This window comes from Solea senegalensis, linkage group LG15 (genome assembly GCF_019176455.1).
Source record: "Solea senegalensis isolate Sse05_10M linkage group LG15, IFAPA_SoseM_1, whole genome shotgun sequence".
NCBI classification, from domain to species: domain Eukaryota; kingdom Metazoa; phylum Chordata; class Actinopteri; order Pleuronectiformes; family Soleidae; genus Solea; species Solea senegalensis.
The window spans coordinates 12,621,900-12,636,476 of record NC_058035.1 but is presented as its reverse complement, the minus strand read 5'-3'; the positions used below and the strand labels follow the sequence as shown (position 1 = coordinate 12,636,476).

At 39.8% G+C, this 14,577-nt stretch overlaps 1 protein-coding gene across 2 annotated transcripts; it reads right to left on the bottom strand.

Moving 5' to 3' along the window:
• Positions 1-1,081: 1,081 nt before the first annotated feature.
• zgc:110045 (uncharacterized protein LOC664755 homolog) lies at positions 1,082-12,734 on the bottom strand. 2 transcript variants are annotated; one of them, XM_044046329.1, is made up of 13 exons: positions 12,124-12,734; positions 8,218-8,329; positions 8,030-8,053; positions 7,899-7,931; positions 7,679-7,795; positions 7,389-7,520; positions 6,846-6,974; positions 6,188-6,277; positions 5,513-5,554; positions 5,037-5,112; positions 4,146-4,198; positions 3,139-3,308; positions 1,082-1,415 (listed from the first exon to the last, which is right to left on the bottom strand). In XM_044046329.1, the coding sequence occupies exons 2-13, from the start codon at positions 8,293-8,295 to the stop codon at positions 1,379-1,381; spliced, it is 981 nt and encodes a 326-aa protein (XP_043902264.1). In that variant the 5' UTR covers positions 8,296-8,329; positions 12,124-12,734; the 3' UTR covers positions 1,082-1,378. The 2 variants fall into 2 exon arrangements, with proteins under 2 accessions (XP_043902264.1, XP_043902262.1); XM_044046327.1 differs by having other exon boundaries at positions 1,082-2,817; positions 12,124-12,728.
• Positions 12,735-14,577: the final 1,843 nt, after the last annotated feature.

Below are 14,577 nucleotides of genomic sequence, written 5' to 3'. Positions count from 1 at the left end.
TTCATTATGTGAGAAATTAGTTACTTTAAGTGATTATACATATTAAGCATTATAACAGTAAATAAATACAGGCATCACAGTATTACAGTAGTTTTGCATTTAGGATGGATTGATCTTCAAGTGGTTATGTAACAAAAAAAGTTTAATTGCCCCCAAATTGCCTTTCAAAACTGCACAATGGCAGTGAGCTCCAAAAAAAACGGGCCCCTCTTTCCTGCCGGTGTCAGGGGAAGGAAAAAAAGTCATTAATATAGCATTAGAAGCTGGCTGTGAACCCATAACTGCCCTGGGCACACACCAATGTACATGCAGCAGTGTTCTCTGCTGCTGCACCTTCCCCTAGGTTGAAATGTCATCCTTCACTGTCATTACATTTCTGCCCCATTAACTATTGATTATCTCCACTTCAGCATTTCCAGGCCTGCCTTGGAAATGGCCCACATGGCTCGCAAACCCACACTTCACACATTAGGTAGAGCAGAAGAGCCCACGTCCTCCTGCAGTGAGGAATAGGTGGAGTCAGACTCACAGAGGGGCAACAGCCAAAGCTGGAACACACACACACACACACACACACACACAAAAAAAAGAGTTTCTAGTTGTTCTTCTGCATGTTTTTCAGGAGCGAGAACAGTTGTTTCGGCAGGGATTTTGTAACCTCTGCCATCAGCAAATTGCATGCATTATGGAAACTTGAATGGTTCGTTTTCACACACCTGCATCTGTATGCTGCAAACTGCTGACAGCCATTGATTTTGGTGTCTATTATTTTCTATATTTCAGTATCACTGCTGTTTAATGTACTAAATGATGTGCAGGTAGTAGAGGAAACCTTTGGAAAAAAAAAAATGTCTTTGTACTTTATATCAAAGTTTTATGTGGATCAGACAAAGAGTGATCCAAAAGGAAACTATCTCTCCACAGACATTTTCTCTCTGAGGCAAAATACTATAAATCAAAGAGCTTTGGTGCTGACATGGGGATTGATTGACATTAAGGTTATGGTCATTCACAAGTAAACACACATAAATGCATACATCCTCAGAGTTGATATAGAAAATTAGAACAATACAACAACATCTGCATTCAAATAAAATCGCATTTATTTCAGTCATTTCATTGTCAGCAGGTAAAACCCACACATGCATTATACATTTATAACAGTAACTGCTCAGCATTTATTTCAGGTGCTGAAAGTTAAAGCATTCCACTCATTTACAGCGGAGAATAAACAAGAAAAATTCACTAAAATACAGAAACCAAAAATAAGTGAGTTAGACCAGTCCCCCTCTACAGGATTACCGTGTAGAGTAAAATCCACTGGAATCCAATGTGGCTTTAAGGATAATCCCATCAGCATTGCAACAGAGCAGCGCTACTACAGAACACCCAAGTTTGTTTGCACTGATGTGAGCCTATAGTGAAGGAAAGGGAGGAACATGACAGAAAAGTGGAGCAATCCTTATTAAAAAAATAATAACAATAAACACACTAATTTCTATTGTACACGACAAATGTCTTAACAGCCTGCTGCCAACAAAGCACCATGTCTTATGGTATTTGAATGCATTTTCTAACAAAAACTGGTTGTAAACTACTTACACAGATAGAAAACTAAGTCAGTATTTGCATCATGGAAAACATCTCCTGGTTTAAGTCCTTATATAAAGCTCTGTTACATAAATCCATTTGACCAAAAGAAAAATCCTATGAATCTAATCTGAATGAGCCTGAGATATCCGAAGTAATTCTTATGCAGGTCCGTGACATAATACTGAGTTTATATGCTGTTTGTTTCCATTCTTTTATCTTTTCAGAGTCTTTTCATTACTCTCCTGATTTATGGAAAACAAGTGCTACGACCTGTATTCTCTTGAATGGCCGTCAAGGGGTGACTCCACTGAACCCAAAAGAAGTCCCTTTTTAATAATCTAGTCTATGAAAATAGGTCCAGAATTCTCTGATTTACAATGTTTTATAACATTTTCCTGAGGAGTTCATGGTCTCAATGCTTTTCTTCAATGCAACATGATGTCCAGTTTTTAAATGATGGTCCTATTTAGAATTAAAGAATAAAGGTGAGTATGCCTAAGGGCATGGCTATGGTGGGATTGACAGTGGATATCATGCATGGTAACCTGTCAGTCTTCCGGCTCTCAGTAAGAGCTACTCATCACGTCTCTCCCAGCTCCTGCACCCTCTCATCCAAATATGATCTCAAGATGGCTTTGGCCAAACTGCCAATCTCAAGGCTTTTAAACAGCAGTTCACAAACCAATGAGTGGTGGGTTTGCCAACTGGGCAAAACATACACACACACACACACACACACACACACACATGCACACACTGCTGTAAGGTATTTTTACACCGATTGTATGTTGTTGATAAATAATTTGAAATCCCGTATTTTGATCATGTCTTACTCGTCAGCCACACTGACGAGACTTTAACAGCAGCGATCAATAAGGTGCAAACTTCTGGCGGTCAGACTTTTTGACGCCAGTCATTTTTGTGGTGAAAGGAGATAAACCCTGTGTTAAGCTGGAAGCAGCGGCTGGATGCACAGCCAGTACAGGGAGAGTTTTCATGCCAAGAAGGCTAGAAATGGGTACGGCATAGTGTGGGTTTTGGATGTGTGGTAAGGTGGAAGGAGAGTGGACGCTAAGGGTGGTTGGGGCTGGGGTTGTGGCCGCCAGCATAGCCATAGAGGTAGCAGCAGTGGAGGCAGTAGGAGCAGACTGAGCGAAGCTCATGTTGAGGTCAGCTGGGGTCGTTGAGGAAGCGGCCTGCATGGTGTATTTAGCCATCTCTAGGCTGCAAGTTGTGACAATTGGAGGAGGGGTGGGGTGGGATGAGACGGTGAGGGTTAGAAGAAGAGAGTGAAACATGAATGGGTGAGACAAAGGTGAAGGGAGGTGAGAGAAAGGAGAAAACATCAGTATTGAAGAAGGAATGTGTTAAAAAGCAGAGACAATAAGGAATTTTAATGCAGTCAAGAGAGCAGAGCAGTGAGCTGGAACAAATCCAGCCTCACCCTGAGCACAATAACTCTGCCCGCAAACAATAGCATGGTGTTTGGCTGTCTTATCATCAGACTGTGATGTAAAGCCCTGCAGGACCTATGTTATGTCCTACCTGGCATTGATGAGGTAGTGGGCCACGCTGATGCTGGCCGGTGAGCCTGTGATCGTGACTTGGCGCATGGCTGAGCCATCAGTGGCGCTGGCAATTTTGATGTGAGCTCCAGAGACCTGGCGAATCTCATTGATCTTGCTGCCTTGTCTTCCAATTATGCAGCCAATAAACTAGAAGGGGACAAATGTGAATAACAAAACAGCTCAAGTTTCCATGAATTTCCGGGCCTGGCTTTCAAAACAACATTTTTGAAGCAACAAACAGCAACAAAGTGTCCTGGTAGATTTACAGACAAAATCCACATTACGAGCTTTGTTACTGTAACAGCACAAAACATCTCCATAATGCTTTACACCCATTTTACTAAAACACTACATTATGTTCTGCTATAAGATGAAAGGGACTGCAAGCTGGTGATAATGTGAATATTGTCACTGGATCTGTGCTCTGTTATTGTGAATGAGCTGTTATTGCGACATTATATGATGCATCACTGATGTCTATAAGCTGCTACCTGCAGCCAGTTAGCTACACTATGTCCAAATACCAGAAAGAAAGGGAAACAGCAAGTCTGGGTTCATCCAAAATCATCTCTCCTTGGTTTAATCTGCTTAGTTTTGAATTAACGTAACTAACAAAACAACTTGCTGCTTCCCAACTTCACCTTTCTTGTAGCTGAGCAAATAGCTTCAGGATCCACTTTCATATTTACCACCCAGATATTAGAGTGATGTGACTTTATGGCAAAAGTAAGGTTTAAAACAATGTATATGTAACTTATAATATTACCACCACAATAATATCTGCTATGAACACGTCCAATAATGTTGTCTTCCAGTAAGAGACAATGCATACATTTCTTTATAAACCCAAGACGGTGAACCTTTAGTGTCAAGACATTCCTTATTAAATGTTGTGCAAGAAGTAGTGTCAGTAACATCAGTGCATGATGCTGATTACCACTGTGAGGTTTAGTGTTGGAGAAACACAAACAAGGTAGCACTTACATCATTAGGTATTGCCAGCTCTTGTGAACTTGTGGCAGCAGATGCATCCAACCCTGCAAAGTAGGACAAGGAACGCTAACAACAGCATGGCACTAATGGCTTCCTCTTTCAATGCACGACAATATGCCCTACTTCCTCTAGTTCATAAATACTACACTGCTAAATTAGGAACATAAAAATTGCAAATACAAATAGATTCTAGTTACATGGATACGTATTCAACACAAATTCTAATCACATGTTTTACAGTTCTACAGTAAGATAAGCAACTGTATTCTAACATTAACAGTGTGTTGTTTCATAGGTTTAAGTTATGGCAAAATATGAGTACATGGGGTGGCTGAGGTCAAGGGTGGTCTGGCCAAGACAGTGTTAGATTTGGAGAAGAAATGTTGCTGAGGTGAAGGATGGGTCAAGAGATTGGGATTTATTTTGTTATGGTTTTTTTTGTTTTATTCTGGAGAGGTTAACTGGGCAAATGGACCCATCAATTTGGGGAATATGAGAGAAAATGAAAAATGAAATATTTTCTGCCATTCTTTCCATGGTTGTCTCTCAGAAAATTCTTCCTTTTCAATCATCATCCTTCGTTTTATTCAGTGTTTTTCAGCCTCTTCAAATTACACATATTTGCAGGGTTGTTGGCAGTAAAAATTAGATTTAATCTAAAATGTTCTGGTACAAATAGATGCAAGTACCAACAGGTAAATACCTTCTTTTCTCTTAAGTCAACCTCCGCAGAGGAAAAAATGTGGAAAAAGGCTGTACACTCTGAAAGAATGGCGAAGTACTTGATTCTCTGAGGTGACAGGGTCATTTTGATGGTGTGATTTGAAAAGGAGTGAAGACAGAGGGATAGATTGACTTCCCTGGGGAGCCATGGGTACGTACCAGGGAAGGTAGGGTTGCTCTGCCCAAGGGAAGGGAGGGGGATATGCTGCATAGCCAACTGGTGAAGCTTGGTCAACTGCAGGGTAGGAAGGAAGTTAGAGCTAACCAATCGAACTGGATTATTTCAGAGGAGCTGACAACTACAACACAGAGCCTATCTGAAGTTCACGAACATCACAGATGGTGTCAATATGAAAAAACTCATTTCCTGCAGAAGGTATACTGACTTATCTGAGTAGTCATCTGAAAATGCAGTCACATCTCTGTCTACAAAGGTACAACTGATCATAGACTCAATATCCTCAATTTCATTTTATTCAGTGCATGCTGCTACTGTGGGTTAGAGTTAGTAATGTCAACAGATCAGGGTTACTTAAGGTTTTTTTCTTTGAATAACAGGGCACACAGAGGGTGTAGTGGTGGCTTAGAAGGAGTGGGCAGGAGTAAGTGTCAGTTACTCAAATGAGCATACTTACATCTTGATGTGCAAATGCATACTGCCCTGGAATTGCAAAGGCCTAAACACAAAGGCACAAAAGCAGAGATGTGGTTATGTGAGAGGTGCAGACATGTTTAAACATGTCACTTGAAATGGAAATTTGCCACAGAATATGACGAGTATAACGATTGCAGTGGCTGCATTTTTGAAAATCCATCTCTGACCTCTTTTCCATAGCTTTAATGTGTATAGATTTGATGGAATTTCATCTAAATGTCATCTGCTGTTCCCCCCACCCCTTTGACCGTGGCCAGAAATCCAATAGCATAAACAGATGTCTGATAGGTCAGAAGAGACTGTGCCAAATTCAGGACAGCAGCGAGTAGCTCTCGGAAAACATGTGCTTTAGTCACGATATCTTACAGATTTCACTTGGCAGGGAAATTGTCAGTGTAAATGGCTGTTATTCATGTCACTGACACTTTTCATCCTGACTGAATACTCTTTAAAATAAGATCATCACCACATCTTTGTGCATACAACAGTACAATATCAAGGGCTTATTGTTGTATAATTACACCAATGAGTCCTTCTCATAATCAAAACACGTTTAATGATCAATGTGATACTGAGATAAAAAAAAGGGGGGGGGCCATTCATTTGTTATTCTGTGGCTAAAATCACAGCGAACAGCACACAATATGATACTTACTTGTGCAGTGTGCTGTGGTGCTAATACTGCATGGGCTCCTGTAGGTATGACCTTAGGACGGTAGGGAATAGTCGCTCCTTTTGGCGGAGACTAGAAACAAAGTAATGCAAAAGAGAGAAAGATTTATACACTGCCACAGCTGAGCAAAGAATGGCATTGATGCATTTTATATCTCTTTTCATAAAATGTCATATATCCCCTTTTATATCGCTTGCTGAATCTATTCATCCAGACATTGGTTGAACAAGACGTGAATCCTTGGGCCAAAGGACCCACTTTGAATAGATCTGTTTTTGACAAGTTGGTGTCAAGTCGCTGCAACATTCGTCATTGTTTTTCTATTATTAACAATAAAAAGAGAGCCATTTCACATGGATTTTAAAGCCTATGTAAATTACTATCGTTTAGGTAATTCTATATAATAAGTATTTCTTTCTTCACTGAACCAAGAGGAAAATATATAACCAGACAAATGTGACTGCAATATGATAATGAATTAATCCTATGGATAAACAGATTACTTCCTCATTGCTCACCTTGAAAATGTCCTAAATGTGCTCCTGAATATTCTTCACCACAGCTCAAACAAATGTGACACACTCAACACCTAAGTGGAGCTGTTGGAATTGAAGATCATCTGCTGTGTGACTGCGCTTACCTCCAGCATGACAGAGCAGATGTGTCTTACACACTGAGTGATGGCCTGCGGAGTGCCGGAGATTGTGACAGCCCTCTCTGTGGAGTCTGGCAGCATGTCTCCTGCCACCTGAACCTGAGCGCCTGTGGTCTTGATGCCGCCAGACAACAGAAGAAACAAAGTCTATTTATTGCTGAAAAGAGCACAACCATCTCCCACATTGAAATTCTGTTTCAAGCACCCGTAAATTACACCAAGCTCATTTTCACATGCAGGGAGCAGCTGCAAGCCAAAAAGCAAAGTGTGCTCCAATATTTGGAGGGAGGCGTGCACAAATATTGTCCATTCAGAACTAGTATTCAACCTCCACTGATTTTTAGATGCATAATCAGTGGGATTTTCATGTGCAGCACCAAAAATGGCTCAAAAGTTAAGTCAAGACAAGTTTGACTGGAGTGTTTGATACTTGACGTGTCAGAGTCCTGAAGGGTGGTGAGTGGTATTAAAGTTGGTGGTGGAAAAACAATGTCCTGATAGAAAGTGCAGAATGAAAATGGCTCCTACCTCTCTGATCTCTTTGATCTTTGAGCCTCCTTTGCCAATCAGTGAGCCACACTGGCTCCCTGGGAAAACCAGACGCAGTGTCACAGGTGGTTTGCTTGTCACGTTGCTGTTAGTCATTGCTGCAGTAATGTCCTGAGGCAGAATTCAAAAACATGCTTTATTCGAGGCGATGCTTTATTCAACAAGTGTGTCAGACTTAAGAGAAACATCTCTCTTAATATCTAATAATATAATGTGACTTTGCTGATGATATTTGCAGTGGATATTGTTGCGTAGTTATTTGGCTGCACCTCTTCAAACTTCTCTGCAATCATGGCGAAAGCTCTGAAGATGCCTTCTGTGGGTCCTGTGATGGTAACTATCCTCTCAGGAGATGACCCCTCTGATATGTTGATACGAGCACCACTCTGGAAACACACGCCAATGATCATTCCAATGTCAATTAGCTGTAATTAACTTTAAGGACTTTGCATATGGTTTCACAGTATGTCTGTCGAGGTTAATTCTCACCTCCTCCCTCATTTTCTTCACGGTTTCTCCTTTCTGAAACCATAAAAGAGAAGTCTTGATGAGAAAACAAGTAAGAGTGAGGGAAAGCAGTAGAATCAATAAATGCTGATAATTAGTAAGAACAAATCTACCTTCCCAATTATGCTGCCAACTTCCTGTGAAGGAAAAGATAACATCGTGTGAAGACATGGCAGAACACAAGATGTTCTCGTTTGGAGCAGGATGTAATAACAGCAATGACGTGCTAGCGATAAACCATTCGGATTTTCCTACAAAACTACACTCAACTATTTTAACTATGACCATGTCTGTCTATTACCTTTCCATGCATCAGCAATCTCAGCGTCAGTGTCACATTCAGACTCCCATCTAAAGCCATTTCTTCCTTGTCAGACATCCTCTGTGTTTTCCACACTTTTGACGTAAACACTCTGAAAAAAAAACCAAGGAAATAGACTGAGACAGTTTCAGTGAATATCAATCTCAGAACAATATCTCTATCAAGGTAAAAGCTGCATGCTCAGCAAGATCAATGTGCTGTTTAATTCATTTTAATCAACTAACATCATTGCTCACACCAGAAACATACAACGTTGTGTGGACAGAACAGTGTGAAGGCAACAGTGCAGAGTCAATAAGAGATTGCATTGTTATCATAGTTATATTTGAGAGCAGTGCATAGCAGTTGTTGACTGTGGAACAAAATATGTGTGAGTTGTTCTGTTATCTAGTACACCAGTGACAGTAGAGGAATCGATGGGGCGTGAGTTGGAGCTATAGAGATGGGCATTATGAAGCAGCCCATCATTAAAGCTCCTGTATTTAACATTTAATAAAGTTTATTATGTATAATTGCTTTAAGATCATAATCATTTGAGTTCCATAGCTTAAGAATAAAGCCATTTTTATGTACTGTACTTTAGGTAAGGGAGCAACAAACAGACAAAGCAGTGCAAACAGACAAAGCAGCCAGGTGGTTTTGTATTTTGAAGCTTTTTATGCAAATTAAGAGGAACATCCTTTGTGGTATGTGAAAGCCGCCATACATCCCTGATGTACATCAGTCATCAGGGGTCAGTGGAGGAGTCCATTTTACTTTTTTCTTCTTTTTTACAATCTACTGTCTCACCAGTAGATGTCACTCATTGGTGTGTCCCTCTGTCAGACCAAATTCATTTTGACTAATGAATAAAATAATATATCTGAGCAAATTGTGATATGTACTACGTTTTTAGAAAAAAATACTTTTATTTGTAATGTCGAGTAGAAGTACCACACCTCCCACACACTCCTCATCCAATGCAAAGTGTCGACTCAAGGTCTAGTGTGCAGCTAGTTCCAGCCAGTCTCCTTGGACACATCCATGCCAGTCATAATCCTTCAGACAGCCCAGGTTTTCTAGTCATATGCTACAGCACACAACAAGTTGTTTTGCTTGACAAATGCCCTTTAACAACAGGCCACTTACAAAAATGACAGGAACATTATAGGCAATGACTGGAAGGCAATTTTGCTTCCATATAGTTGCCCACTGCTGCCACTAGCCTTGACCTGTCCAAATGTCCGCCATTACAAAAAAGAGGCCCATGCTTGTCCTGACAGCACCGTCTCACCCTGGTCTTGAAATGTGACATATACTTTTTCCTGTGCTTAACCAGAGCTACCAGACACCAATTGTAAGACGCTTTCATGAACCTGCTTTAAGTTGCATCATTGGTGTTCCCTCTGCAGATCAGTCTGCAGCAAAGATTTGAGAAAAATAAAATTTAAATAAGTTCAATAAATGAAAAAATTAAATCACAACAGAGAATTTAAAGTAACTAGAAAAGGCTTTGAAGTTGGACTAAAAGTTGGAATAGCAGCTTTTATGCTGCTAAATCATAAAAGACAATTTTTATTTATCAGGGGGCTAATGCTCTCTGAAGGGCTGTAGACCATTTGTTTGTCTCCTGATCATGTCTGTGTGAGCTGGGTAAGATAAGCCTATCAGTAAGTACAATCCTCACATGGGACTGTGTCTTTGGTTCCGGCTAAATACAAGTTGTGTGACTCCCTCTGATTAGATAAGACACAAAAGGAAGACTCCTCTGCCGTGGAAGCCTGAGGATCAATTAAAGCATGTATCACTGTCTCTTAATATTACATCAAGTGATATTGAGGCCGCACATCCAATTTGTTGTATTTGCTGAACAAATATGAAATGCCTTCCTGCAGTGTCGGCAGCTTATGAGAACTCAGGATATTACATTTATTCATTATTGACTGATAAAGTTCAGTGTGTGAGAAAGTTTGTGAAAGTTGCCTAGATTGGACTGGACTGACTGGTCAGTCTCAAGAAAAGACTCAAATCTGAAACAAAAATATGTTGCGTCATGCAAACGGTATCTTGGTGATGTCATGAGGAAGAAGGAGGGGGCATGGTGGCACGCTATTGGTGAGTGTTTATGACGTGTTAACAGTTAATCCTGAGTTCAATTCAATCCATGGTTTTATCCCTGACATTCTAAAGGAGTTTTGGAGGGATGCATTTATCAGTTTTATATATCAGTTAATATAAAATCAACTTAACTACATTAGACAACTGGTTTTCTTATTGCACCAAGGCTTAAAACAAAGGGTAGTGCAATATTTTGCTCTGTCCAATACAAAATACAAAATTTAGCTATTTACTATTTAATCACCAGATCGAACACCAGACTCATTTCCCTCATCTAACAAAATTTTGATCCCTTGCACAGACCCAGGCTTGGATACTCACACAAACCAATAAATACAGAATTCCCTGTCGCCATTCCACACCGAAAAAAACAAACAAACAAAAAAATGAGTGACCCTGGTATGATAGCTCTGATAACTATTGAAATGTGGCAGCATCATCGTGATAATGGGCAAATGTAGCTCTCTGTTAGTGTTTACAGAGATATGTTCTAACATTTTAGTGTTGATAGAACCTAATCCAGAGTAATGACGAGTAAGTGAGGGTACTGTTGTATTTCCACAAACAAGACTCACACTCTGACTGCATCATTATAAAGTTACAGTGAATACATCAAATAAACAGCCACGTATCTGTCTAATCCTATAGGCCGGGATTTGTTTAGTTAATGCTAAGACCCTTTTGACCCACTTCTGTCACCTCCAGCACGTCAGCGCCCACTCAAGACTTTCAAACAAAACACTGATTCACAACAGCACCCACAGCGTATACACGATAAAACAGATAATGTAAAGGAACCAGCACCCCCAGCACACAGAAACAGAGACAATACAAATAAAACATAAACAAACAGGCATTAATCCTTAAGGGAACTGGAGAACAATGCCTAAGTGGATTACCTAATGAATTACATTTGATAATTTATAAAAAAAATATATTATAAGATAGAAATGTATTACATAAAACTAGAGATGCAGAACTCTACCAAGGCCACTCAGTTTCCCAACCATGTCAATACAATCCGCTATCTTACAAGGTTAACAATTGATTAAAAAATAATCCTGAATCTGGATCCACAACTAAAATCGAATAATTTCTTCCTTGGGTCAGAAAATATAATCAAAATGTGTCCTTTGCTCTTTGAGTTATGCTGCTCACAAATAGAAAAACAAACAGACAAAGACAAAAACATAACCTCCTTAGCATCAGCAATAATGCTTCAGGAACAAAGCCCTTAAAAAAACCACACATTTTGAAACAAAATGTATTGAATATTTTATCTTTATTGTAATGAAAGTTTCTGACTAACAAAATAGTATCTAACACAATGTTCTTTTTTTATGACTGCTTATGAGCCACCACGTATTCGATTAAGAGCTTGAGGCCTTACAGCATGACATTCCTCTCTCAACATAACGGTTACAGCACTGAAGATTCATCACATGAGTGGTTTAGTGTGATATTAATTACTGCCCGAACCATCTCTGAATCTAGATTTCAACAAAATCCACTTGCACAACAAAGGAGAGTGGAGGCTCAGATTATCCCAGCCTATAATAGGAGTCAGGAGTGGTGAATTAAAACATAACCTCGTGTTTTGTAGTTATTTTTCAAAACACTGATCCGGAAAGGATGGTTAAACTCAAACCCAAACTTCAACTTCCTATCTGGCTAAACCCCAAAATGAAGTCCACAGTAAATAGAGCTGCGTCCAGTCTGACCCTTCTGTTTGTGGCTGCAGGGAAAAGGCCTGTAATGCAACAAGATTGATTAGCATAAAGCACTTACCTTACAGTATCCGCTCCTCGTCTGTATTTCTTTTATGTCCAAAAATGAATGTTCATTTACTTTGTAGTCCTTTTGCTGTGTTTGCCCCCAGTGTTGGTGATCCACAGAGTGGACAGATGGCTCCCTGTGCCCTCAGACCGGCTGGAGCGGAGGCTGGCTTTGCTATTAGTCCCTCAGCTTAGCCCAAGATAAGCCCCTACACAGGGCAAGTGAACCCGCATCTCTTGTCTAATTCTCCCTGTCACAGACACAGAAGAGGCGTTCCTCAGCACGGAGATCCACGAGCAGAAGAGGCCTGAGGGCAGGGCAAAGAGGCTCTATGCCTGGACACTGTCCAGCATTTATAGAACAAGCTACAGTTACAGCCACCACTACAACAAAAAACCCAGGGAAGGTTTAGCCTTTTGCAGTCATCAGAAACACACACAGCAGCACTAAAGAGAAGCTTTGTGAATCAAGGTTGCTCTGTGACTAACAACTCTGCATGACTGCTGTGTCCTTCATTAGATTTGCAGAGAGATTCCTGCCTGCACAGGGATAGATTTTCCTCTAAAAATAAATCTCACCGTATGAAATTGTCACTTTGTACAAGTAACACAACTAATTGGGTGCTGGAAAGGACAATGTGGTGCTTGAGTTATTTAGTGATGTTAAGCACAATGTCTTAGTGGGGTGCTTCTCCACCGTCACTGCCTCTGCCCTCCCCCAGCACCAAGCCCCTCTGCCCCAGTAATGAGGCCATACTGGATACAATGCAGCCCTTCTGCGCAGAAAAAAAAATTATTCAGCTGAGCTTCAAAATGTGAAGGAAATGAATCAGTGAAGCATAAGTGGCATATTTAATTACTATTCAGCGTGTTGCACAGAAACAATGACGGCTGCTGTGAGCCTCATGGTCTTCTATCAGACATCTAAGCAGGCCATATTATATTCACTGCTCAGCTAGGATTCAAATTCAAGTTATTTCTTTGATAAAAAGGGTTGAATATCTTCATGGAAACAGAAAGATGAAGATAATGCAGTAATTTAAACGGTGTTTGTTCAGCCGTTCTTCATTTCTAAGTGTTTTTTTTCCAGGGTTAAGACAAGGTTGTCTTTTATGGATCTGAGGTCATGGAACAAAGGGTCAATGAAGTCCACACACTTCTCCACACATCTAGGCAGACTTGTGAGTCCAAACTGCAAGAAATACAATAACAGGAGCAGAAATACAACAAAGCAATGCAAACTGACAAGAAGCTGTCATCTGATGTCTGCAGTTATTCTGTTCAGCATGTGATGATCACAGATTTCATGCCCATTACTTGTGACTAATTTTGTCTCCTTGTGTGTCAACGGGATTAAAGAGTCATGGATAAAATGTAATGGGATTACTTAGAAGTGATTACTCAGAAGGGTTGGTGTAATAAGTGACTGTTACCGCATGTTGGGAGCATTTTAAATTGGCAGTAGCCTCATAAATAATAAGAAAATCGGATATAATTGCTCCCATTTCACCTAAATTCAAAGAATGGTAGAAGGTAAAGTGAACGTGCTTGTTTCATCATTGGTTGACCCTGTGGTTAAAAACACAGCTGCTCTAATAGTCTGACATAAAGTAAGGATTAAAACAAATGAATCAATATTTTTAATAGGATTTACAATACCAACGAATGTGCTTTTTTTCACAGCCTGTGTGTTGAGGACAGCATTTGGGGATTATATTACTGTGAAGTAATCACTCAAATCTGTTGATATAATCAGTTACAGTTCCTATACAAATGTGTTGGCAGGGACAGCTTGAAATAAATAAGGTGTCGCAGAAACAGTTGCAATCATAGTAAATGACTATCCATCCATCCATTGTCTATACAGCTTTACATCATGCTCCACATGATGGTCATGGGTCACTGGAGCCAATCCCAGCTTCCACACAGGGAGAACGATGGGCACACAGGTCAACACTGTTAAACTGTATGTAATAAATATAATGTTCACTATCTGAGCGTACTTTGAATGACATATAAACACATCAGGTTTACTTTTTTAATGCTGAACTTGAGTAAATGTGACCCACACTTGACTTAATGGATGATGAAAGTCTGGCTTTTGCCTGAAGTTGAAGGATGAAGATCAATAAACAGTGAAAAACTGAAATGTTCTCATAATTACTTACAGCAAGTTAAAGCATTTCACATGTACTTTTCTGGGGAAATTAATATATTTAAATAATAGAGGAAGGTTGGTACACTGAATACAGTATTAAAGAATAAAAGCATATTGACATAATAACAAAACTTTTCAGATATGGCTGCCTACGAAATTGATTAATAATGTATACTTTATATTGTATATAAGCTTCTTGTTTACTTCAGCATGACGTAAACAGGAGCATGTCTGAATGGAGCATTAGTATGAAATGCTTGTCTGCTTGCAGATCTTTTGTCTGTAAATGTCATTTACATATGGAAATGT